The 25,430-nt window shown below is 42.9% G+C and overlaps 1 protein-coding gene across 11 annotated transcripts in view; it reads right to left on the bottom strand.

Annotated features, from left to right (window-relative positions):
- SDCCAG8 (SHH signaling and ciliogenesis regulator SDCCAG8) overlaps positions 1-25,430 on the bottom strand; it is a 225,179-nt gene that overhangs the window by 150,149 nt on the left and 49,600 nt on the right. For 9 of the 11 annotated variants that reach the window (XM_026509571.4, XM_044388005.3, XM_048225151.2 and 6 more), the window contains 3 exons: positions 25,193-25,378; positions 16,410-16,548; positions 8,094-8,246 (listed from right to left, as the gene is read on the bottom strand). In XM_026509571.4, coding sequence (XP_026365356.2) covers positions 8,094-8,246; positions 16,410-16,548; positions 25,193-25,378 — 478 coding nt within the window. The remainder of the gene's footprint in view (positions 1-8,093; positions 8,247-16,409; positions 16,549-25,192; positions 25,379-25,430) is intronic. The other 2 variants (XM_048225154.2, XM_048225150.2) reach the window with 1 other exon arrangement.

Raw genomic sequence — 25,430 nt, 5'->3', positions numbered from 1 at the left:
AATGCTACATAAAAAAAAATCTTGAATTAATGGGAATCGCTGCATGGCCACTGGGTTCGCTTTTAAGTCATTTCTCTGTGGATTGGGTATGTCCATTTTTCCACTTCCTCAACTCACCCATTCCCCCATGACTTAAATATGTACTTCCTTCTCATTCATTCCCTGGTCTCTACCCTCATTTTGGGAAACACATACAAGATGATAAAATCAAAGTTTGGGTTGAAACCTTAACGTGATAGATAATCATATAAGTTGTGGAAGGGACTGATAGGAACAAATTTCAGAGGTGATGTCAAGAAATCAGAGAAGTCTGGGGAACCTGGGTGACTCAGTCAGTTGGGCATCAGACTCTTGGTTTTTGGCTCAGGTCATGATCTCAGGGTCCTGAGATCGAGCCCCACGTTGGGCTCCCCGTTCAGCAGGGAGTCTGCTTGAGGTTCTCCCTCTCTCTGCCCCTCCCCCAATGCTCTCTGTCTCAAATAAATAAGTCAATCTTAAAAAAATGATTAAATATTAAAAAAAAAGAGATTAGGCAGATCTTAAACCCTTCTCCCACATGGGAGGATAAAGGACTGGATGGGATAGCTGGAGAGGCAGATGTCTTTAGAGAGAACTACTGGGGTTCTGTGGATCCTACTCCCCACCTCCCAACACCAACAGAGGAGGTTCTGTGCACTTCCCTTTGCTGTAAAACCCCACCTGCCTTCCCATTATCTAGCTACCGCCATTCCTCCTCTCAGCCATTATCCCCTGTCGTCAGGAAGGTTGCTTTGACCTCTAGCTCCCAGCACAAAACAGGAGCCCATTCACACAATCGGGGTCGCTATTCAGTTATTGTGTCCTGGGACAGCCAGGCCTGCTGTTGGCGACTGGCACCCATTCGCACGGACTGCTGCCCACACAGCGCTGGTGGATTCATATCCTGACTCTGGCAGGCGCTGCCCCAGCCACCGCTGTAAATCTCCACCGCACGGCAACCCCCAGCGTCTGCGTACCTCCAGCCCCACACTTATCTCACCGTTTACTTGTCTGTTCCTCCTTAGACTACAAGTGCTCAAGGGCATGTTCCTCAAGAGGCACGGAATGTTTGATGATTGAACGGATCATGGGAATAAACAGCTTCTACGAGGAGCCATCCACTCTATGAATGTCAGCTTCTTACTTTTTCTTCCCAGGGTAAGAAATGCTTTCTAGATCTTAGATTTAACCTTTACAGTTTTTTATTTGCAATTACATTTTACCCTGCTCCAGGAAGTCAAAATTTCCTAGATTCTTAATTTCTTATTTGTATTGGCAGCTTTAAAGTGAAGAAGAAATGCTGCCTTCCTAGAGAGGGAAACACATAGAGATATCCATCAGTTTTTAATCTGTTACACAAGAGTGCATAACAAAATTGAAAGAGTATGTAAATCTACTGTTGTACATGGACATGGGTGTGAATTCAGTTTTACAACTGAAATCAATAACGCAAAGTTTGTGATAAAAATCAACATTGCCTTTGAATTATGTAACTAGCTCAAGTTGACACATATGAAAATAATGAGCCCTGGTAGCGATTTTCTAATTAAATGGTAGATGTATTAATTAACTTTTCTGGGGATTGTGGAGAATTGTATATTTGACTTATGGTTGTTTACATGTCCTTCTTATCATCAAAAGACCGGCTAAAAATCTAATTTGCACATCAAATTATTTTTACTAATACCAAGCTACAAACTATCCTAATGCATGTTGCGATCTGAACCCCAAATTAAAAGTCGAAAGAAGTTAAATGCAACAATAAAGAGATTAATTTATATGCTTAATTTAAAAAATTCAAGTTCATGATTATCCATTATTATGAATGTGATTACAGCTTTTCTGGAACCATACAACAGCAGAGAACTTTAATTACCAGCTACTAAAAATCATACTTATGTGAAGATAAAGCTTATGGGAAACATATTAACATTGGTGGTTTCTGAAGTAAATACGCAGACATTCACTTGCTCGTTGTAAATTCCGAGTCAGTTTCTATTATAAGCATGTAACAAATCACACTCCTTCCATCTGACTCCCTCCCTCTGCCACCCATCACTTCTCTCCTCTGCCCACTACCTGTCTGCTCCCTCCTGTCACCCACTTCCTGAGGCCTCCGCTCCTGTTGTCACACCTTCTTTTTCCCCACGCCCACCATCTGGAAGTCAACATTACACTGCAGGAGCTTCTCCATCCACATCTGTTGCGGAGACGGAAGTAACACAGACAGCTGCAACACGGCTGGATATCCAGGGCGTCGACATCAGGTAAGTCCTTTAAACTTTGACAGGGGCAAGCAAGAGACAAGGACACCCAGGCTGGGAGAGCTGGATGGAGATCTCTGGGCTAAAGCAGTCCCTAGGGTCCTGAACATGGTATAAAGCGGTATTCTTGATAGGCCAGGTGCAAGGATGAAGGATTCTAGCCATGGACGCCTATCAAGGGAACCAACTGAAAAAATGTGTAGACCATAGGGGACGCTCACTAAATATGATAAATGGCCCGTTGAACTAACAAACCCAGTGGCTCAGCGCAGCCAAGGACCATAACTGAAGACAAACAAACTCAGAGCAAGTGTGGTTCATGGGGGGATGATTCAAAATCTGTCTAGGTAGAAGACATCTGCTCCCCTGGAGCTTCCCACACACAGGAAATTTAATGAGAACAAGTCAGAAGAAAGGAAAGAAGAAAAAGAATAAAAAGAGAGGAAGAAAGTCTAAAGTCTTACAAGCTTTCCTGACTGCTCGGAAAGGGGGCGGGGGTGGGGAGCGGCGTGCTTGCTTTAGCTCAAACCACAGAGCTCTCACAACGTTAGGATGAATTATTCAGTCTCCCTCTTAGATTAACTTTGTCTGCCAGGCACTGTGATACACATTCTCTCTTTTCATCCCCTTGAAGGACAAATTATACTGAATTAATTTTCAGTTGGAAAAAAAATGAGATTCAGAAAATTAAGGAATGTGCCGAGGTTCCCTGAAGCTAATGAATAAAAAGTAAAGCTGGGCTTTACAGTCAAATCTGTCTGCTTTACTAGTATAGAGGTCCGAGAAATCTATCCCATCAGGCAGCTTCTCTTTCTCCGGTGTAAGAAAGATAACAGCCTCGAGCTAAAAGTCATTAAATGTCCACTCTAAGCCAGGTATATTAGGCCTTTTGAAACGTTCTCATTTAATCCTACCAATTCCTTGAGTAGATCAACTCCATTACTTACTCCTCTGAAATTTGGAGAGGTTCAAGGAATTGTTCAAGGTCACAGAAAGGTCAATCTGGATTCAACTCTTAATCCTTTGACTCCAAAGCCACTTGCTGCCATTTCCTGGTGACAGCGCTTGCCTGAGCATTAGGACCACTCTCAGCTCTTCACTCAGACACTTTATTTCAGGCAGGACCTTGAGATTCAATGCCAGCCAAGGCTTACCGTGGGCAAAGCACAGCTGGTCTTGGCTATGGGTCCCATTCTCTGTCACACGCACAACACGGAATTCACAAAGTTACCCCCACTCCACGCCTCACTCTTGTTGGTTATAGCCAGCATTCCTCCCCGCCATGCTGTGCATTTCTGAATCCTATCTACACTTGGAAACTCAGTTAAAACGCCACCTTCCTCACAAAAGCTGCATGATCTCTTGCAGACACACACCGTTCTGATCCTCTGAATAAACATCTTAGTCATACCTTTCCAATGGCACAGGGCCTTTTTCCTTCCCCTTATACTACATTCATTCATTCACTCAACAAATATATATGGAGCACATTTCATGGGAGTGGGATGTGCCAAGCAATGACGATGTTAACCAACCACACATTCGAGGGACTCATAGATTAGGGGAGACAAACAATTCAATAAGAATTTGCAATTAATTGAGTTATAGAAACCCATAGGAGAGGCTCTCAATTCATCTCTGGGAGTAGGTGGTAACCAGAAGAACTCTGAAGGATCAGTTAGAGAGGGCACGAGCAGAGGATTCCTCTAGGCAGCGGGCAAAGCACATGCAAAATCCTGAAATGAAAACACATATGGCAGATTGGCATGTTTGTGTGAGAGTCAGTGAGGTAGGTCAGTATGGTGGCAATGCAAGGAAGAGAAGTGGAGGGAGATGGGACTGGAGAGCCAAAGAGAGGAAAAGAAATGTAGAATTTTCATGTGATGCTAAAGGATCCTAAATTTTATCCAAGGGGTTATAGGGAGACATGAAAGGATTTTAAAGCAAGACACTGACATATTGACACGTTCATTTGAGAAAGATCTTCCTGGCTGTGGCTTAGATGAGAAGGAAGTAAGACTCGAAGCAAGGAGAGGGATTAGGGCTATAGAAATCATCCAGGGATGAGGTATGGATAGCAGTGAGGTGGACAGACAGGGCAATGGAAAATTCCAAGGTGCCTGAATCTCTAGAATTTGGTGACTTTATGATGGGTAGGGTGAGGGAGAGAAAGGACACAAAAATGCCAGCAAGATTTGGGGGCTGGGCAACCGGATGAACGCTGGCTCGCCTGGGCGAGGGGGATGGAAGCAAAGCGGGTTCGGGAGCTCACCAGAGCGCTGGCGATTTAGGAATAGATTCCATGTACGTGAAACTGGAAGCCGCATTAATGCCAAAACCCCGAAATCTAAAGCTCTCTGCTAAACTCTAGAACTTTCCATCAAGCTGCTTTCTGGATGTGTTTCCTTCCTTGTCTCAAAGGTACTTTAAACTCAGAGCAAACTGAAAGGCACACATCATCATTCTCTCAAATCAAGAATATAGATCCAAAGAAATCAAGGAAAGATAATCTTTTAAAGGTAATAAGAACTAAAAAATATTCCCTAAAAATAGCACAAGGAGGGCTTCAGTGAACATAATGAGAGGTGGGAGAATGAAGACAACACGTACAGACAAACCTTTCAAGAAATGTGCCCATTAAGGGGAAGAGCAAGGAGGGACATGGGATTACCGAGGTGGCTTCCAACCCTGGTTGCACATCGGTATCACTTGGACAACTTTAGAAATACTGACAGCTGGATCCTACCCACAGCCATTCAGACATGTCAGTTTAAGATGCAGATTGGGCAGTAAGATTTTTGGAGCCTCTGTGGAGCCAAGACTGAGAACCACTGGATTGGAAGATTGTTTCTTTCAATCGATGAGAGAAACTTGAGCAGATTCTCCTCATAAGAGGACTCAGCAGGGGAGGCGAATAGAAATGACATCCCTGAGGGGCGCCTGGGTGGCTCAGTCAGTTGAGCACCTGACTCTTGGTTTCGGCTCAGGTCATGATCTCAGGGTCTTGGGATAGAGCCCCGCAATGGGCTCCACGCTCAGTGCAGAGTCTGCTTGTCCCTCTCGTCCCCCTCAGCCCCACCCCCCTCTCAAATAAATAAATAAAATCTTCAAATTAAAAAAAAAAAAGAAAAGAAAAAAAAGAAATGACCACCCTGAGGTGGAGGAAGAGAATGGGACCCAGAGCGAGGGCAATGAATTATCGTGAGGCTTCTCCTGTTCTGACAGGGTTGGGATGCTAGTGAAATTTTACTTGAAGTGGCACAGGTGAGGGGGAAGATAAACAATTATTTTTCAGTTTTCTTTGTTAGGTAAGTAAGGCTCTCTGCTGAGAATGAGGGGAACGATGGTATAGTAGAGAATTTGAGAAGAATAAAAGTGACTTAAAATAGTCCTTGAAAATGGGCCCAAGATGCCATCATTGCCACCTGGACTAGGATAATTACTTCCCACCTGATCTCCAGGCATTTATTCTGATTTTCCTTCCAATCTCTTGACAGATGGTACTTCTCAAATATAAATGGCATCATAACACTGCCCAATTTAAAGTCGTTCAGTGGTTTTCCATTAGTTTTTGGATAAAATTGAAAATCTTTCACATGCATTTTAAGGCCATTCATGCTTTGGTCCCTACATACTACTCCAAACTCATCTCCCACTACTGTCCCCACTTCCTGTGCTCCAGTCACCTGAGCCTTCTTTAAATTCCTAAAAAGTATGATGCTCTTTAGCTTCCGAGTCTGTGGGTTGTCGTTTCCCTGGGTTTGAAACTCTTCCCCTCAACTCTTCACCTGACTGCTCCTACGCAACCCTGTTGAGTCTCGTTTTCAAAATCTCTTTCATAGGACAGTCTTCCACAACTGCGTGGACTAGGTCAGATGTGCCTGTTACATATTCTCATGGTACCCCACACTGTACTTCCTTCCTTTATCACAGTGGTGATTACAAACTCACTTATAGAAGTCTGTGCTTACTGTCTTCCTCTCCCCTCCTTTGGAAGCAGGACTGCCCTGGTCCTGGGACACCCTCATTCCCAGGCCCTGCAGTTACTACCTGTTAAATGAGGAATGAACGGGAGAGAGGAATGCATGGCGGGACTGCGGGAAAGCAGCAGGAACACCATGGACACTAAGGCCATGAGGCACAGTGGTGCTGTCTGCAAGGCTCAGATCGCCCATCCAGGCCAGAGAAGGTAGACGATTAGGTTGACGTAGAGTAGGGTCCTGAGAGGCGCCATTTTTTCTAAAGGCTCAGACAAGGGAGTTTACAGTAAATGCCTTGGATACTCATAAGACTTAAAATCCCCTGGACAGAATTTGTGATTTTTCTCTTTATATATCCTCAGGATTATACATTGCCTTGCACATCGCAGATACTCAGTAGATATGTGCTGACTAATGTCATTATCACACACTGGAGTATTATAATAACACAATATTCAGGGTACAAGCTGCGAGTTGCTTTAAAAACAAAACAAAACATGTAACAGCTGTTTTGGTTATTTTATGGACCCCACCTTGCTCAGTTTTACTCTATTGTAGCAACTTCAAAGATTTATTTATTTATTTATTTTAGAGAGTGAGATAGTGTGTGAGCTGGGGGAGGGGGAGGGAGAGGGAGAGAGAGAATCCCAAGCAGACTCCACACTGAGCATGGAGCCTGACTCGGGGCTCCATCTCACGACCCCTAGATCATGGCCTGATTGAAACCAAGAGTCGGACACTTAACTGACTAAGCCACCCCAGCACCCCCATTGCAGAAGCAACTTCAAAGCTAGGTTTCGATTCTGTATTCTAGTTTATTACTGTTTTCCAAACACTGCCCATTTCATGTTAGCTGTTCCTTTTGCCTTTCCTTTCTTCCTTCCATGTGCTCATCTGGTTATGTTCATTATTCATTGTGCAATTTGTCAGAACCTACTTTGTACAGTGTACATAATTACTTTTTCTTGGTTACTTGGTTTCTTACATGTGTTTCATCTTCTACAAGTCTAATTTGAGAGTGGAGGATACGGTGGGGGAGTCATCTCTCCTGGATTTAGCCCAGGTTGAAATAAAATCTGGGTATCTGCAGAGCACCTGCTTTTCTCTGACAAACATGAGAGAAGGAATCAAACAGAATTGGGATTGAAGTATAATTTTACAATTTCCTATCATGGAATCGAATTGATTATTGTATTAGGAGAGGGCCAAGAATATAGCTTTTCTTAAGAAACAGGTGGAAAGGGGCACCTGGGTGGCACAGCGGTTAAGCGTCTGCCTTCGGCTCAGGGCGTGATCCTGGCGTTACGGGATCGAGCCCCACATCAGGCTCCTCCGCTATGAGCCTGCTTCTTCCTCTCCCACTCCCCCTGCTTGTGTTCCCTCTCTCGCTGGCTGTCTCTATCCTGTCGAATAAATAAATAAAATCTTTAAAAAAAAAAAAAAAGAAACAGGTGGGAAAATGGAAAATTGTTATGAACTCTAAATTATAAGCAAATGACTACTAACAAGGTTTTTAAAATTGAGCGTTTGTTCAAGAATGGCAGCCTACAGCATCATCAGTGACATCTCCTACACACATTTCTTTTTTCCTTTTTTTTTTTCAATATTTTTTTAATTTGACAGAGAGAGGGAAAGCAGGAGCACAAGCAGGGGGAGCAGCAGAGGGAGAGGGAGGAGCAAGCTCCCTGCTGAACAGGAGGACCTGGATGGATCCCAGGACCCCAGGATCATGACCCAAGCCGAAGGCAGCTGCTTAACTGACCAAGCCACCCAGGCGTCCCATCTACAAACATTTGTGCCTCGGCAGGTAACAAACGGAATCCGCAAGTACCTTTGACTCCATGTCCTCCCTTTCTTTTGTTACTTCCGTTCTCATCCTCTCTTTCTCAAAGGCCCTTTTCTCTTGCTGAGACGCGAGTTCTTTTTCAAGTCGCTCTGCCTGCCTCTCCAGCTCATTCTTCAACTGCTCACACTGGATTAAAGCCTGCCAGAGTAAGACGGAGTGAAATGGGGCCTTAGAATTTGCAAAAAATAAGAGGAAAATGAGACAATGAAGCTTTAATTTTATTTAAATCATCACAACTCACTGGAAAGCCCATTAGAATAATTTTATATTTGTCAATACCAATTACAATCTAAAATACTATTCAAATGTTACATTTACTCACATATTTCAATTTTCATAATTAAGGCTGTATCAACTAAACAACTAAGAAAATTCAGGTTAATGGACCCTGATGAAGGCCACAGATGAGTCCAAATTTTGAAAAAGGGCATCAGAACAATCAAGTGTTCTAATATTTTTCAATTATATAGCATGTTTATACTAAATGAAATATATAAGTATCCAATTTAACTAACCTTTCATTTGTTTATTTAAAAATTAGTGAAATACTTTAAAACTTAAAATGAGATGCATTTTTAACATTATCAAATAATCAAGTTTCCTTAAATATAACTAAGATGAGACTTAGTTCACTCTCCTTACAAACATAACAAAAGTAAAACTTAGGTGATAATAAAAAGTTTGGGTAAAGAAAGACTCAAAACAACATTTACTACCTAGGTTTATAACATGAGAAGAGCCACCTTTCACTGCTGGTAATTTACAAGTCCATAATTGTTCTTTAGTCTCAATTTCCCACTCTGAATTTCTAGAAGTAAAAATTTTCTAACTTCCTTTTAACTACAGCCACAGTATCTTGATGCAAAATACCCAATAATAAACTAATTTCAAAATCCCAATTAAAAAAAAAAAAGCAAGAAAGATAACGTGCTTGACACAGAAAATCTGAATCATTCTGTGGTGTCTTAGTCCGATCTCAGTGGCTCTTTCTCCCATATCCAACGTTCATTCAACCTTTATGTTTCCCTGGATTGGGAACCCAAGAAACCCAAGTCTCATAGGACCTACACTCTGTGTAAGGGTGTATCGAGTTAGATATCCGACAGTCACATTTGTTGTTAACGGTGAGGGAAGTGGCCTCTGGAAACACTAAGTTTCATGCATAGCTCTGCCTCCCTCTGGTGAAAGCTACAATAAACACAGACAATAAATAACCCGGGGCACATGAATTTGCTTCTCTTCATCTGGAAACCATTAAACCCTAAATTCTTTTCAAATTCTTCTGGAAAGTTTCTGCACTCCTAGGCATAAAATATGAGGGTAAAACTCAAGTGTCTCAGATTCACTGACAAACACATCCAGTGACTGAGAAATGACTCTCCTAGGGACTTGGTCCCAAGTCTAATTCTAGTTGAGAATGTCTGTAAAATAAAATTTTCCATTAGATCTTAAAAGAAGTGAAAAAGCATAGTTTTCCTATAATTTAAGCCCATGGAGCATGATATATTATGAATGTGAGAGTTTTGTGCTTCAGAACACGGTTGCTGTTGTGAAAAATATTTTATGTGAACCTAATAAAAGTGTTCATAACTTTCACAGATCTAATACCCGTGGCATGAAAGAATAAAATGATTACGGACTATAAACCAACATTTCCAATCAGAAGCTTTTTCACTGAACAAACACTCAGGAGTCAATATTATTGAGCACGGGAACAGCGGAATGGACTGCTGAAGATCGAACAGCATGGCCTGAAGGGCAACCAGAGAATCCATTCCAGGAATTCAGTCAGTTCGGGAACACGGAACAGTAAATGATCCCGACAGGGTAAGAGGCCTAATGCCACGGTAAGATGATATAAACGAAAAGTACGAAGTACAAGGCAAGAAGTTTTCAATCACTTAAAACCATTGCCAAAGGCTTCTCCCTCTTAGGACTGGCCACCATGGAGAGGTAATGATGAGAAAGCATGGACTTTTATTTGTCTTGATTTTAATATATATGCCTGGTCCCAATGAAGAAAATATGAAGGATCAGTAACACTTGGATTTAGAGAAGCGATTTAATCTTTCTAAAGACAGCTCTCTTACCATGGACTCACATACTAGAAGGTCAACGGGAACTAAACAAATGTTTATACACTCCTTCCATTAAAGCTTTACCTTAAAAAAAATTCATGTATTTGAGAGAGCGCGCACATGAGAGAGCACAAGCAGGGGGAGTGGCATACGGAGAGGGAGAAGCAGGCTCTCCACTTAGCAGGAAGCCCAAGGAGGACTCAGGGCTCAATCCCAGGATCCCAGGATCACGACCTGAGCAGAAGGCAGACGCCTAACCTACTGAGCCACCCAGGTGCCCCAAAGCTTTACCTTTTCATTCCAGGGCTCCCTCGCCCAGTTTCCAGAGTCCCAGCTGATCCAGTATTCCCTGATGCTGCTCGTCTATCCATTCCATAAGGGCGTAACTGAATTCTCACAAGCGACGTCAGTAAATGGTCAGTTACAGCTAACTGATGGGTCTTCAGAGAGGCCAAGATGATCTGGGGCCTGCAGCTGCCATTTCTCCCAGTGGTTCCCAAGAGGGTGGCTTCTTTCTTTTCCTGAGCACAACCCCTTTTTGGTGGAAATGGCTGTAGCTTTTGAGGAGTTGAGGGAATTACACTATTCCTGCACCCAGTCGACTCAATCCTCAAGGGACCTTTTCTCTTCTGGGAAATTTATTTGTGGTTATTCTGTGCTGGCCACATTAACACATTTTTCAAAACATAATTTGTTGGACTTGATATTCCCAGCCCTAGTTTTATTAAACCAACAAGTACGTGCTACTGTCTTAATGGGGTCAAACATTTTCTGAAACAAACTTACATCTTAGTCAACTCAATTTTTTAAAATAGGAAAACTATTTTAGGACATACGAAAATCCTTCCCAAGTGCTAGGGTTAGGTTTCTAGAAATCCTTGTGATTGAAGAATTCACAGTTCAAGAATTAAAGATCTTATGAGGAATAACAAAATTCACACTTAAAAAATTAAATTTAAAATTCATGAAAAAACTTATGAAAATTTTTTTATTTTTATGAACTATAACCCACAAAACTAAAATGATTGTCAACATGCTTTAAGCATTTAACTTACAAATAATGATAACTATTGATTTTTAAATTATAAACTCTTGCTTGCTAGAAACCAGTCAGGCCGTACCTATCTCCCATTTTCAAGGTGTTTATAATTTGTTTCTGTTTCATGGCAAAAAGTGTACATACCAAGAAGCAATGGGGCACCTGGTGGCTCAGTTGGTTAAGCGACTGGCTCAGGTCATGATCTCAAGGTCCTGAGTTCAAGCCCCGTGACAAGCTCCCTGCTGAGCGTGGAGCTTGTTTAAGATTCTCTCCCTCTTCTTCTGCCCACCCCCCACTTACACAGTCTCTCTCTCTCTCAAAAAAAAAAAAAAAAAAAAAAAAAAAAGCATTATACTCTCTGCCTGGGCTTGCAATCAAATGACCAAATGTTTTGATCTTTTTACTTTCTGTTTCTAATTTTTGCCTTTTTGATTCTGCTGTAGTCTAAGAAAAAGAACAATTTAGAAAGGAAAAAAAGTTTGGGGGGCATTTATTCAACCTCCTGGGTTTTTGTTTTTTTTTAAATCTTCCCTTGGAGGGTTATCTCATAGATGCACTCATGATAAGTTTATGCCAAAGCCAACAATTTCTTTAAATAGAAGCAAGCAGGTCTGAGACCTGGTGAACCTTTTCATGTTGTAGCTTTACCAAAGCATCCCTGCAAAACCTCTGCTTTTGCACCCTCAGAGCAGCTCGGAGACATTAAGTAGCCCGCCTAGGATCACAGACCTAAAAAGTGGCAGAGTAGAGTCTGAGCCACGGTGGTGTCACAGCTGAATCTATGCACAGCATGACAGCTTTCTCGTGTGACAGGTTAGTGCCCTATAAAATCTTCAGGTGTTTTCACTGCCACCGTCAATGTAAATACAGAACGTAAAATTAATTCCTCCTGTGCACTTACTTAGCATGCAATGTGCAAACGGGGACACTAGATGGCAACAAACGTCAAGGAACTACAAGAACAAAGTACTTTCATCAGTTCCACAATCAAGTAGTTGGTTTCAAAATTAAAACATGGATGCCATGTTTCTTTTTTACTCTCAAAAAGCAAAATTCCCGTTATGTGTTAACATACCTGAGATAAACTCTAGTAGACGTGCATTGTACTTTGTAAACTGCACAGGAATCAGTTCTTGAACGATTACTAATTCAAGGAAAAATGCTTTAGATTCGCAATACACAATAGTTTCTGTTAAACTTTTTAATGCACTAATTACAAAAATCCACATTCATAGTTAAAGCTAACAATCGACTTTGATTCAATTCAACAAACATTGGCCATGTGAGGAATACAATGATAGATGTTAGAGATGTGCCTTTTAAAGTCTTTTGGTGGTGGGGGCGCCTGGGTGCCTGAGTCAGTTAAGTGTCTGCTTTTGGCTCAGGTCATGATCCCAGGTTGCTGGGATCGAGCCCTGCATTAGGCTCCCTGCTCAGTGGAGTCTGCTTCTTCCTCTCCCCCTGCTTGTGCGCTCTCTCTCTCTGTCAAATAATAAAATTTTTTAAAAATATTAAAAAAAATTAGGTCTTTTGGTGATGAGAACTATGTAAACAGCTACTAAAATGATACCAGCTCAGTTGGAACACAGAGGAGGAAGAGATTAATTGAAACAAGAAAGGGCTGGGGCAAACTCTGGGGGAAGACTGCCGCCTGGGTTGAGCCCCAAGGCTGAATAGCTGTAAGTGTATCGTGTCAGCAAATTGATGGTCACATTGAGGAAGGTCACATTCCTGACCTTGTAAGTCACATTCAGGAAACAGCACAGGTTGTATGAAAGAGGGCAGTGAAAAATAAGTCTGGAAAACTTAGGCTGGGGCCGTGCTGTGAAAGAACTGGAAGGTCATGCTTTTCTTTTACTGCAAGAGGGGAGCTACTCGAACGGGGAGAGTGACAATTGAGGCGGACTTTGGCAGCAATGGGAAAGACATGCCGGAACTGGGAAAGGCCTGAGCAAGAGCAACAGAAGTCTACTGCAATCATCTTTGTAGACCTGAACTGGGATGGAAAGGGTGGGCATAGTGTAGGAGGGGACTCCAAAGCCCCAGAGACAGAGCGATAGCTTGGCCACTGACTGGATGTTGAGAGTGCGAGATGGGAAGGAGCCACGATATTTTAAAGGCTGCAAGCCAGGGCTGCTGCCGAGATGAGGACGCTGTTATCCGAGAAAGAGAATACAGACAATGGGAGAAGGAGGACTGAGGACAGGAAAATGGAGAGCAGCAGTCACTTGGTTGCGTAGGCTTTCAGATGCTAATGGAACGTCATACATATACAGAGGTCTAGTAGCCGCAAGAAACGTGGGTCTGGTGCTCAAGAGAGCTGTTAGAGCTAAAGGCACAAGGCAGGGGTGTTCAAATGCAGGGAGTGCTTTGGACATGACAGGAGAGACAAACTCCCGGCAACGAGGACAACATGGGTGGAAGGCTGGAACTACTGATTGTGTCGAAGGCTTGTGGAAAACAAGTGAGAAGAGATGGAGAGGAGTAGATAAGAGCAATACAAAAGGGACCCACAGGAGTAAATGTCCGATAAATCAAGGGGGAAGATGACATGTTCTGATAGGACAGCCAATGGCTTCCAAGACGGCAGAGTTGGGAGTCGAACGAAGACGGAGATGAGGTCACTGGGCTTAGTAATCAGGAAGTGACTGGTGCCCATTAAGTGAGCCATTCAGGAGCATGAAGTCAGACTGCAATTCGTTGCAAGGCTGACTGCAGTGCGTTCAGAAGGCTGCAACAGTGCACACTCTTCCCGAAAGGTCTGCCGGTGAAATGGTGGCGAGAAGTCAGTCGTGGAAGTGGACGCTGATCACGTAAAGGCTGCCTGTTGTTTGTTTAAACAAGGATAACAGCTGGAGATCGGCTGAGGGGGGAGACAGCAGGGAGGGAAGGACCGAAGATACAAGCAGATGTGAGGACAAATGGCTAAGAGATCTCAGTAACTTAGAGAAAGAGATTTCATCTTGGGAAGTAAGAGGGCCAGATAAGCAAGGAAAAATGAGCGGGAGACACGTCTGACGGAGGAGAAGCTGCTGAAGGGGCTCTTGTCAGTTGGCTGCGATGTCAGTAACACAGGTCGGTCACCGAGTGAGGACTAACAGTGGAGTGGGCAAGTACGGAAAGTGGGATTCCTGCCCACCGTACCGAAGGTGGCCACTGCAAAGAAAAGAACTGCTAAGCAGTACTTCTAACCACTGACAGTGACCAGCGTCAGTCTCCTGTGGAATTCGTTCTCCTTTCTTCAGCAACACTTGCTGGGCTGAAAGCAGAGATAGGAAAAAAATGTGTGATTGAGCCTCCACTGGGCACTGGCCACGGGGCTAAATTGGAAAGATAAGAATAAAAGACTTCTAGAGTGTTACTGAAAATAGATGACAATTCCCTCAGTTAGTGGATAGTTTCTCAGAACCTATTACATGCCAAGCAGTACGCAAGATACTAAAGATTTACCAGTGATCAAGATGGGTCAGTTCCTTCCTATCAGAGATTTTAAAGTTTAATGAAAGGGGCGCCTGGGACGTTCAGTCGGTGAAGTGTCTGAGTCTTGATTTTGGCTCAAGGGTCATCTCAGGGTCATGAGCTCGAGTGCCGTGTTGGGCTCTGCGCTGAGCATGGAGCCTGCTTGGGGTTCTCTCTCTTTCCCTCTGCCCCCCCCACTCGCACACACATGTGTGCACACTCTCTAAATAAATAAATAAATGAATGAAAAAAAAGTTTAATGAAAGATAAAAACAAATAAGGAAGAATAATAAAATACTGATGAATGCTGTACATAATGGGGAGTAGTTCTTACCTGGGGGTAATTCAGCACACACAGATACACACACACCCATGCACGCGTGCACACACACGCACATATACACACACATGACCCCACACACCCCCATGCATGCGTGCACACACACACATGCACATATACACACATACACATGCCCCCCACACCCATGCACGCGTGCACACACACATGCACATATACACATTCACACGCCCACACACACCCATGCACGCATGCACACACATGTACATATACACACACACATGCCCCCCACACACACCCATGCATGCGTGCACACACATGCACATATACACACATACACATGCCCACACACACACACACCCATGCATGTGTGCACACACACGCCCACACACACCCATGCACACATGCACACACATGCACATATACACACATACACATGCCCCCACACACATACACACATGCCCACGCATACACACATGCACACACGTGCACACACATGCACATGTACACACACATGCACACATGCACACACACCCATGGGAACCCCTGACTATGTATGGAGACATCTCTGGTTGCCAGAACTTGGGGAAGAAGAGGTATGCTACTGGCATCTTGTTAATAAAGGTCAGGGTTACTGCTAAAACTCCTATGATGTGCAGGCAGGACAACCTCTAAAACAAAGAATTCTGTAGTCCAAAATGGACTACATGGCGTAGGCCAAAGCTATCCGACAGGACTCTGCAACGACAGAAATGTTCCACATCGGCACTGCCCAGTACAGCGATCACTAGCTACTAGGAGCGTGGCTAGTGTGTCCACGGAAAACACACAGCGGCTTCAGTGGACTCAGGCACGGCCCCCAAACACAGCAATGAATCAGCAAGAACCTCCAGTGATTCAAAATGCTGGCAAAACCGCCCGATGGTGAAGTGTGAATGAGTACGGTCACTATCATTCGAGGAGTGTGACTTAGCCCCCGGGGATCCAGACCCACTCGTAGCCAAGGATGCTACTCGATACACATGTATTATTTATCATCTGTGCCATGTCTGGATGTTCTCAGCATTTCCCAGGCACGGGGGAGAAGCATTGGTCGGCCGTCATACGTGAACCCATGCGAATGCGTTACGGTTTTCCCAGTGTTCAAAATTATCAGCAAATGAGCAGACGAAGCGTGCAAGTCTCTCCAAGCACTTTCCCACGTGGTACTACAGCCTCTGACTAGTGATGTAACAGGAAGATTTGCAGAGGAAGAAGAATTCTACCAGTAAATCTGTTTCATTTCACAAAGTGAATATTAACAGATTGGTATTCATTTCGTGTGTTCGGAAGAAAGAATTTAGTCACGGAAGAGTAACCACAGAAATACTTGGAAAAGAAAAGAGGGTAGTTACGGCATGCCTTCGTTTTGGTCTTCCGGAACTTGCCTTGGTTTTCTCGAAGTTGGCCTCCTCGGTCACTTGCACGGCCTGCTTCATCTGCTCGTACGCACTGGCTTCTCTTTGCTGCACTTCCGTCAAGCTGCTCCTGACGGAGACCAGCGCAGACATCAAGTCATCCCTTTCCCTGCCAGCACAACGAGAACATGCAAACGAGAAATGGTCAAACGATCGCGTATTCGTCAGCCAGGAAAGGAAAGGCAGCACGTCGTGGAAGAAGAGCCTGGGCGGACCAGCTCAGCACGTCGTAAAGCACGTGAGAGAAAGAACCTCTGTCCCCCCACCCCCCGGCCAAGGGGCAGGCAGAGCGGCCAGAAAGGCTGGGCATTCCTGGCAGGGCTGAAACTGTGAAGGACAATAACCTATTGTGGGGAGGACGGCCCATTTGTGCGCTGCAAAGTAAAGCCCAGAAAAAAGGAAGTTCATTTAAAAATTAGAAGGGGGGGGCTGGGGAAAAAAGGAATAAGACAGAGAAGGTGGGGACTCTACCTCAAAGCAGAAATTAACATGTTCAGGGGCTACTAAGGTCCTGTCTACACTGCCGACTCCCCTCTTGTCTGACCAAATAGGTCCTTTCCTGTCCGTCTTCCTCCACAACCCTCTTTTCCACTGTTCTCTTTCAATTAAAGTCTTTCACCTACTTAGGAACACATTTCTTCTTTCAATGCGTAGGACTGCTGAATCCCTCAACTGCCCTGATCACGCAGAGAACACGCAGGATTTAACAAAATCTCATCCTGCTAGCTTTGATCGCTGCCTGGCCTCACACCCTCGTCAGCAATTCTCAGAAGTCCTCTAAGCTAACTATTTCTTGGGGATAAATGCAACCAGATGCCAGAACATTTTGGTGTGCAAACTAGCAAAGATCCAATCTCATGGGTTAAATAAATCCCATAGAAGATTTTAAGATATTTGGAATTTATCCACTGGATAAAAATGACCAGTAGACCAAAGAGAAAATGAGGTGGGAAACTTTCTATACACAGAAAGCAAAAATAATGTAAGTTGGACAGCTCTGTCTGCTAGTCTACACTTCGTTGAAGAGCTCAAGTTCTAAACTGTGGTTTCAAATTCAGTTCAAGTAACTGCTTGCAGTTTCCTTTTTCTTTTCTTTTTTTTTTCTTTTTTTTTTTTGCCAAGTCCTAAACTACCAGGAAAGAGCCAACTCTGATTTTTTTTTTAAGTTTAGCAACCTCTAAGGAGAAATAATTTCAAAGGTTATAATCTCTGAGTTTGAGTTGCCTTTAGAATTAACCAGTGACTCGATTTTAAAAAATCTTTTTCTTTTTTAGATTTTATTTATTTGACAGAGAGAGAGCACAAGCCAAGCCAGGGGAGTGGCAGGCAGAGGGAGAGGGAGAAGCAGGCTTCCTGCTGAGCAAGGAGCTGGAAGCAGGGCTCGATCCCAGGGTCCTGGGATCATGGCCTAGCCAAAGGCAGATGTTTAATTGACTGAGCCACCCAGGCGCCCCTAAAAAAAAAATCTCTTAAAGATTAAATAATTTAAACTATTCGTGGTATTTGGAAAGCACTCATATTTTAAGAAATATGTAATAACGAACAAAGTTACAATTATTAAGTTTCATAAAAGACATTTTGTTTAAAAAAAAAGAATTGCTTCAATTATCGTAAAATTCATGGGAGCATAGTGATCTTCACTTTAGAATTTCCTGGTGTGTTTTGAATTGAGAAAAATAATTTACTCTTTAATTCTTTTGTTCTAAAGGAAATGAAAAAGGAGTTAATTATTTTGATCAAATATAATCAAACACAATGGTTATGTGAGTTGAAGAATCAAAGCAAGGTTAAATCATTCTCATTAAGTCACAGATTATTTGAAGGCTTAGGGAATTTATATTTATTTGCATTTCAGAAAAGTAACATAAAAGAGGACCAGCTTCACTGAGAACTGCAGTCCAACTAGAACCTAGGACTCTAAAAGAAAATAAAAATTTGCTCTTTAAGGACAGCAAGCCAAAATGGGCATCAGCTCGTCACCTTTCTTACAGTTGTTAAGTCTGACTGAGAAAGCATTCAGTGATGCTCTGATCTTTTTGTGACACCATGCCCTCACTGAAGCCAAGGTTCCAACTAAAAAGAATTAACAGAAAAGCTCAGTGTTGATAGTATGCTGACAGATTACGACAGGGCCAAAATCGAACAAATCTGCTGCTTACAGGACACTTAACGCTTAATATACTTGATCTGTTTTCAGTACGTCCTCTTGCCGAGGAGTTTGCCACGTTAGCAGATACTCAGGGCAATAAAGGACAAAAGGCGGAACAAACGAGTAGTGACTCTGCTAGAGGAGGCATCAAAAAAGGTAAAGTAAAACTCCTCCCAGGTCTAATATCTTAGGATCTAGGTTTAAAAAGTCACAAGGCTATTTAGAATTAGAGACTAAAAAAGTTTAGTTGTTCTGGTTCAAAAACTTTTCAGACTATCAGCTCATCAAGTTTCAGACGACAGACAATCATCAAAGATAAACACCCCCAAATACTGATGTCTTGCTAAGCTCATCGTCATTCGACAGTGAGCCCATGAAATGATGATACTAAACATCTGTACGGCCACTGGACTGACACGCTCCCAATTTTCTGGAAAAGAAATGTAGCACATGCTCTAAGGCGGCCCTCAGACCACCTGGGAAGCTCCAGAGAGATCCCTACATTGCACACACACTGGCGGGTAGAGGAAGCCATCTTGATAATTTAGGGTTATCCCCTCAGTCGCTGCATTTTTTTGTTTTGCTTTGTTTCAACTCGGTCAGCCCATATCCAAATAGCAAGCACTTGAAACAGACCCAGCTCTGGGCATGTCAGCCCTGTCCTCAACACGAGGTCTTGCTTCCAGTCGCATTCCTAGGTCACCTCCTTGACTTAGCTCCGCTTCTCCAGCCCCGGCCCCGCGCTACTCCGCTTTGTCTAGCCCTCAGGAGCAGCCAATCCCAGCCACCCAGGAGAGCTACCCAGGCAGCTGCAGGCCTGCTCCAGGGCTCCCAGTCCACAGGCCCCGCCCAGAGCCAGGCCCGAGCGCGCTTCTCCCAGTGGGAAGCTGTAAAAATACAGAGGACCTACCAATGGGAGTGTGAGGTGGCAGTTCGCCAAATTACCATCTGCAACGGCCAAAGGTCTGCGAGTGCTTCAAGAACACCATGGAAGGGTGAAGTACTTCAAAACTTAAAATGAGATGCATTTGTAATTACATACAGGCGTCTATTTTTAACATTATCAAATCATCAATTTCCTTAAATATAACTAAGACAAGATTTAGTGCTTCAAGAACACCATGGAAGGGTCATCAAGGAGTTTTTCGAGGCAGAGCAAGCAACACAGCATCAATGCCGCCACATTCCACGACCAAAATGATCCGCGGAAGAGCACCTAACGCACAAGTCGCGGCACGGGCCGCGGGTGCGAGTTCCGGGATGAGCCCTCTGACGAGTGTGCAGTACTGAAGGAATTAGTGCAACAATCGGAGCAACAAGGACTGAGAAAGTCCCTGAATAACCTGGGTCGGATGTTCAAAATAAGGAAAAGGCAGAGGCGGTCTGATACAGATGCATGAGCTTCATCTTGAAAGACAGGGTGCCTAAGAAATGCCTGAAATTCCTCAGTTATTCCACAGTGAGTAGCAGTTTCAGGCATCATTTAGCACCATTAGTATTATTCCTTCTTTTAAAAGCAAGTCTGGAAGGCTGACTACAGCATTTCCTTGTTCCTCATTTCTGGGAAGTTCCTGCCGTAGTCTTTCAAAGCCAACTACACACCACATTGCCAAGACCCACTCAAAATTCACAAGGGGACTGAAGTCCCAGGATAGTACAACAGTAATCAGTTCTCCTTCTGAAACTTCTCCAAGGCACTAGGAGCTACAGAAAAGGATCTAATACAGAGCAGTTCCATCCTGATGATCCTTTGAAGGTGTTTTGATCATTATGCAAGAAAGAGAAGTTACGCTGCTCTTACTTACCTCAAGGCATAATGAGGCCTGAGTGAAAGGCAGGTCAGAAACACTATGAGGACTTCAAATCAACTTTTGAAATGTATCCAACGTCATCAACAGTTGTTAAGTATACTCTCCAAAAAGTCCTTATGGTCCTAACACAACGCCACAAACATCCTAGTGGTCTGTCTCCAGGTCATGCCTGATCCTGTCCTTTTCCAGTGATTGAGTCACTCCTGTCATATATCTTACACATTCTGTGCTAAAAGTTCAACAAAGGAACTGCCAGCCCATGTCACAATGCCACGTTTCAAGAATCAAGGAGATTCTCTGCATTCATCATATTTGGGATATAATTTTTAAAATTCCATCTTAGAGTCCTGCAGGAAAGTCTGTGATCCAGCTCACTGAGGGTCCAGGCTTCTAATTATGCAGAAAACTAGAAATCCAGACCTAAAAAGTGCTGGCCACTCTTCCAAGGCAGCATAACACTCCATATTCAGCATTCTGCATTAATAAGTTGAAAGAAGCTAAACACCAGCTGAGGCCAAAGGAATCCTATAGACAAAGGTTTCACTGATAGTAAAAGCAGGAGCCTTCCACTGTGCTCTGTTAGGAAAGCAGAACGCGAGCTCATGATATGCTGACAAAGCAGAAAATCGAACGTCTACTAGACATTTATTTTAAAAGGCAAAGAGGTAAAATGTAGGACAGAGACAAAGGAATATATAACTAAGGAAGAATTTAATTTCTAACTGACTGCCAACCTTGAAATCAATCTAAACATTGTAGCTTCCTCTTAAGATATTTTTCTCATGACCTACAAGGATACTATGAAAGGCGATAGGGGAAAAAAACCCTGTCTTTTATTTGTTGGGTTATGCTGGACCACTTAGTTAAACTCTGCCTCTCTTCATCTGTGTGACTTTGAATATGCTTTTTGCCCTTTTTAAATGAATTTTTCATTACATTTTCCTTGTAAATGTAATTACCAACACAGTTAGGGGGTAATCCTGTTAAATTTTGGGTGCTCATCCTTTCAAACCTTTTTCTATGTCTATGTAGGAACCTGGAGAAAAAACATAGTACTTGATTGGGTATGGACTTTTTTAAAAACTAAAAATACAAATGAGTTTCATTTCACACGTGTTTTTCATCTTTATTTTCTTCCTTCAACAATATATTGTGGAGCTTAATCCTCCATCGGTACATGTGGACCTACCTCACTCTTTTCTTCTTTCACTGTGCATAACATATTTTATCTAAACCTTCGAAGGACATTTAGGCTGTTCACACCTAAAAGAAACACTTCCTGTTTTCCTCCACAATTTCTGTACTCACAACACTTCTGACACCTGATGTGCGCATTTTCCACACCAACCAATTCTCTAAGTCTCAGCTGATACTAACTCAATGGGGACATTAATTTCCCGGAGTCAGCGCAGACCCCACAAGTTAGGGCTCAGTTCCGTAAGACTGTCCCCCACTTTAGGTGCCCACCACAAGTCACCTGTACTTCTGAACAACTGGCCATTAAGTCAGGGGTTCTTGTGACCCCTTCCCCAGCCTTGATAATCTGCTACGACAGCTCACAGAACTCAGGAAAGTGCTTTACTTACTGCTCCCCAACTACTATACAGGATGCAACTCACACACGGCTAAAGGGAAGAGACACACAGAGCAGCGTGTGGGCAGCAGCATGGAGCTTCCGTGCCCTCTCTGGGCCCGCCACCCTCCCGGCACCTGGGTATGTTCACTAACCCAGAAGCCCTCCAAATTCCATTGTTTAGGGTTTTTAAGGAGGTTCTACAGGCATGATTGATAAAATCATTAGCCATTGGTGATTGAACTCAATCTCCAGTCCCTGCCCACTCTCCAGGGGCTGAAAGTTCTAATCCTCTAATCACAGGGATGGTTCCCCTGGCAACCAGCCCCCCGCCCCCCTTAGTGGGTTTCCAAAAGTCATCTCATCAACGTAAACTCAGTTGTAAGAATAACAGAAGATGTCCCTTTCACCTTGACGTTCCAGAGCTATTCCAGCAGGGGACAGAAACCAAATATAACAACGGATGTTCCTATTGTTCTTATCATTTAGGACATTTCAGGAGGGATTTTAGGAGCTCTGTCCCGGGAACTAGAGATGAAGACCAAAATATGTATTTCTTATCATAGCAAATTATCACAACACCAACTACAAATAATGCTGCAAAAGCATTCCCTAGAATGGCCCCATCGTGCACGTACATAGGTTCTTTCGGGTAGATTCTGAAACACGTAATACACACTTTATTAATGGATAATGCTAAATTACCCTACAAAGTAGTATCGACTTACAGTTCTCACCAGCAGTATGTGAAAGTACTAGCTCATTCACGGCCTCCCAAGTTCTTGTCATTATCAACCTCATTAATTTTCACCAATTTGAGGGGTTGGTTTTTTGAAAATCTGTATTTCCCTGAATAATAACAGAGTGAATACCTTCTCGGGTATTGACATCTTCCTATTTAATTGCTCACCGATTCTTATTCTTTATCCACATTGCAACTGGGCAGTTTGTCCTTTGTGTTTGTTTCAAAGGACGTTCTTTAGATTGTGTACCAATTTTTTGTTATGTAACATGCAAATATTTTCTCCAGTCTTTTAATTTCAATTTGTATCATTACATCCATAAGAAGTTTATTTTTAATGAAGTTAAATGTATAATTTTTTTCCTTTATGGCATTCATTTTCCATACCAGTTCAGGACTTGACCTATCCAAAAGCCATAAAGATAATTTTCTATTAATGCTCTTATAGACTGAATTATATCTGGGTCTTTAAACCATCTTGAATTTGTTTTTGTGAAGTATGGCTCTATTTTTTTTTTCAAATGTAAACAGGCAAATTTTTAATTTCTCTGAGCCCCAGTTTCCTAGCCGCAAAATGGGGGTAATAATATTTACCTTGCAAATGTTTACTAAGGTTAAAAAAGATTATGTTTTTAAACTGCCTGGCACAGTTCTTGGTATATAATAAATGTTTGCCATATGGCAGTTGGATCTGAAAATATATTTAATATATACTTTAAAATTTTATAGTTATGTGAAATATAAGAATAATTTAATAATATATTTAATTAATACAATATTTAACAAAAAGCAGGACCATCAGCTCAGATCATAAAACTACCAGTTGGTTCTTACTGGAGAAATTCAGTTTCTATATAACAACCAATAGGTTAGTTATTTATGGAAACCATGGCTACCAGACATTTTGATTGCTTTTGGAGTAAGAGAGGTACAGAGGAGTCTTAATACTTATAGAGCATTTATTATTTGGTAGGAACTTTTTTAAGCACTGCACAGGTATTCTTTCAAAGAACCCTCAAAATAATGCTAGTAGGTACTTTTATCTCCATCTTAAATATGGGGAAATTGAGTCACAAGAGGTTCAGTAACTTTCGTGGGGTTACACAGGCAGGTGGTAGCAGAACGAGAATATGAATCTAGGCAGTTCGTGCTCTTGCCACAAGGCTAAGTGCCCCAGGAAAATCCCAACACATAGTATTATTCCCCCAAACACGAGAAGTCCAGAATCAGAGAAGTGATTCGTCCAAAGGTTAAAACACTGGGGTAAAATTGGGCTGACTTTAACGACCAAGTCTTTCCATTCTTCACACCAGTTCCAACTGGAGGAACTCTGACTGCCAAAATGCCTTGCCCTATGAACAGCAAACACTCACTGAGTGTCTACCGCAGGCCAGGTCCTCTGCCGGAAGCCAGGGATATAGAAATAAACACATCCCAGGTATCACCTCCAAGTATACACAATATATTATCAAATCATAGAAGAAAGGAGCCTAAGGCGGTTGAGGACAAGACGGATGAGGTTGGCAAGAGAATACTTCTTGGAGGTGGTGATGTCTGCGCTATTTAAACGAGCCCAAACAGCATAGAGAAGAGTAGGGGCCACAGGAGAACACACACTATAGATCACCACTGGATGGTGTATTAAATAACAATTCTCAAATGCCACAGGATAACCTTTTCACAGGAAAAGGCTTCCCTGGAACAGTGATGATGGGGCAAAAAGAATGTACACAGAGAACTGTAGTATCTCAGCCTAGATGAAAACCTGACTGCGTGAAAGCTCACTTGGAACTTGTCCTTAGTTGATCTTCAAATACTGGTAGTGGCTATAAGGGTCCTTCTTCCGATGCACTCGCAATGTTCCTCACAGCAGGCACATGATGAAGACATGATAAAAATTCACTCTACCTGAACTTCTGCTGGGAAATCCAAGAGTTGGCAAAATCAAAAGAATTCCTCTCAGGGGCCCTGGGGTGGCTCAGTTCGTTAAGCATCTGCCTTCTGGAATCGAGCCCCACATGGGGCTCCCTGCTCAGCGGGGAGTCTACTTCTTCCTCTCCCTCTGCACCCCCATGCTCATTGTTCTCTCTCTCAAATAAATAAATAAGAAATATTTTAAAAAAGAATTCTGCTCAAACTCAGTTTTGTTACAAATAGTTCTGGATTTGCAATTATAGACTCATAGACATGAACAGAATTGTAAAGGTTATCTACTTCAATTCCCTCACGTCAAGATGAGACCAAGGCCAAGAGAAGTAAAATTACTGTTCCAATGACCTGGTCACACACAGCTGCCAGAACCCACCTAGAACAAGAAACAGGTCTTCAAGAAAGCTCCAGTGAAATAAAATAAAATCCATTTATTTGAAGCTCAGCATCAATCCCACGTGAGACAGCATGGGGGTGAAAGAACACACCGCTCCTGTAAAGACGCGATTTTGCACGTTGCGAAGCCTCCACGTAGAGAAGCGTACTTACTTAGTCAGTCTTTCAATGGTCTGCATGTGAACATTGTTATGGGTCTGGGAGAGAACAGCTTCGTGCTGAGCACATTTCAAACAAAGGCCACCAACACGGTTAGACATATTAGCAAGAAGAGACTCTTTAAGCTTTAGCCGCTCTTTAAGATCCTCACAATTCTTCTGATATTCAGCTAGGTCTTTCCTGAAAAGAAGGGGAAAAAAGTTCTAGCAAATGACCAGACACACCACTGTCC

Source organism: Ursus arctos, unplaced genomic scaffold (genome assembly GCF_023065955.2).
Source record: "Ursus arctos isolate Adak ecotype North America unplaced genomic scaffold, UrsArc2.0 scaffold_2, whole genome shotgun sequence".
Lineage (NCBI taxonomy): Eukaryota > Metazoa > Chordata > Mammalia > Carnivora > Ursidae > Ursus > Ursus arctos.
Note: the sequence above shows the minus strand (reverse complement) of the source record. Positions and strands in the feature narration are given on the sequence as shown.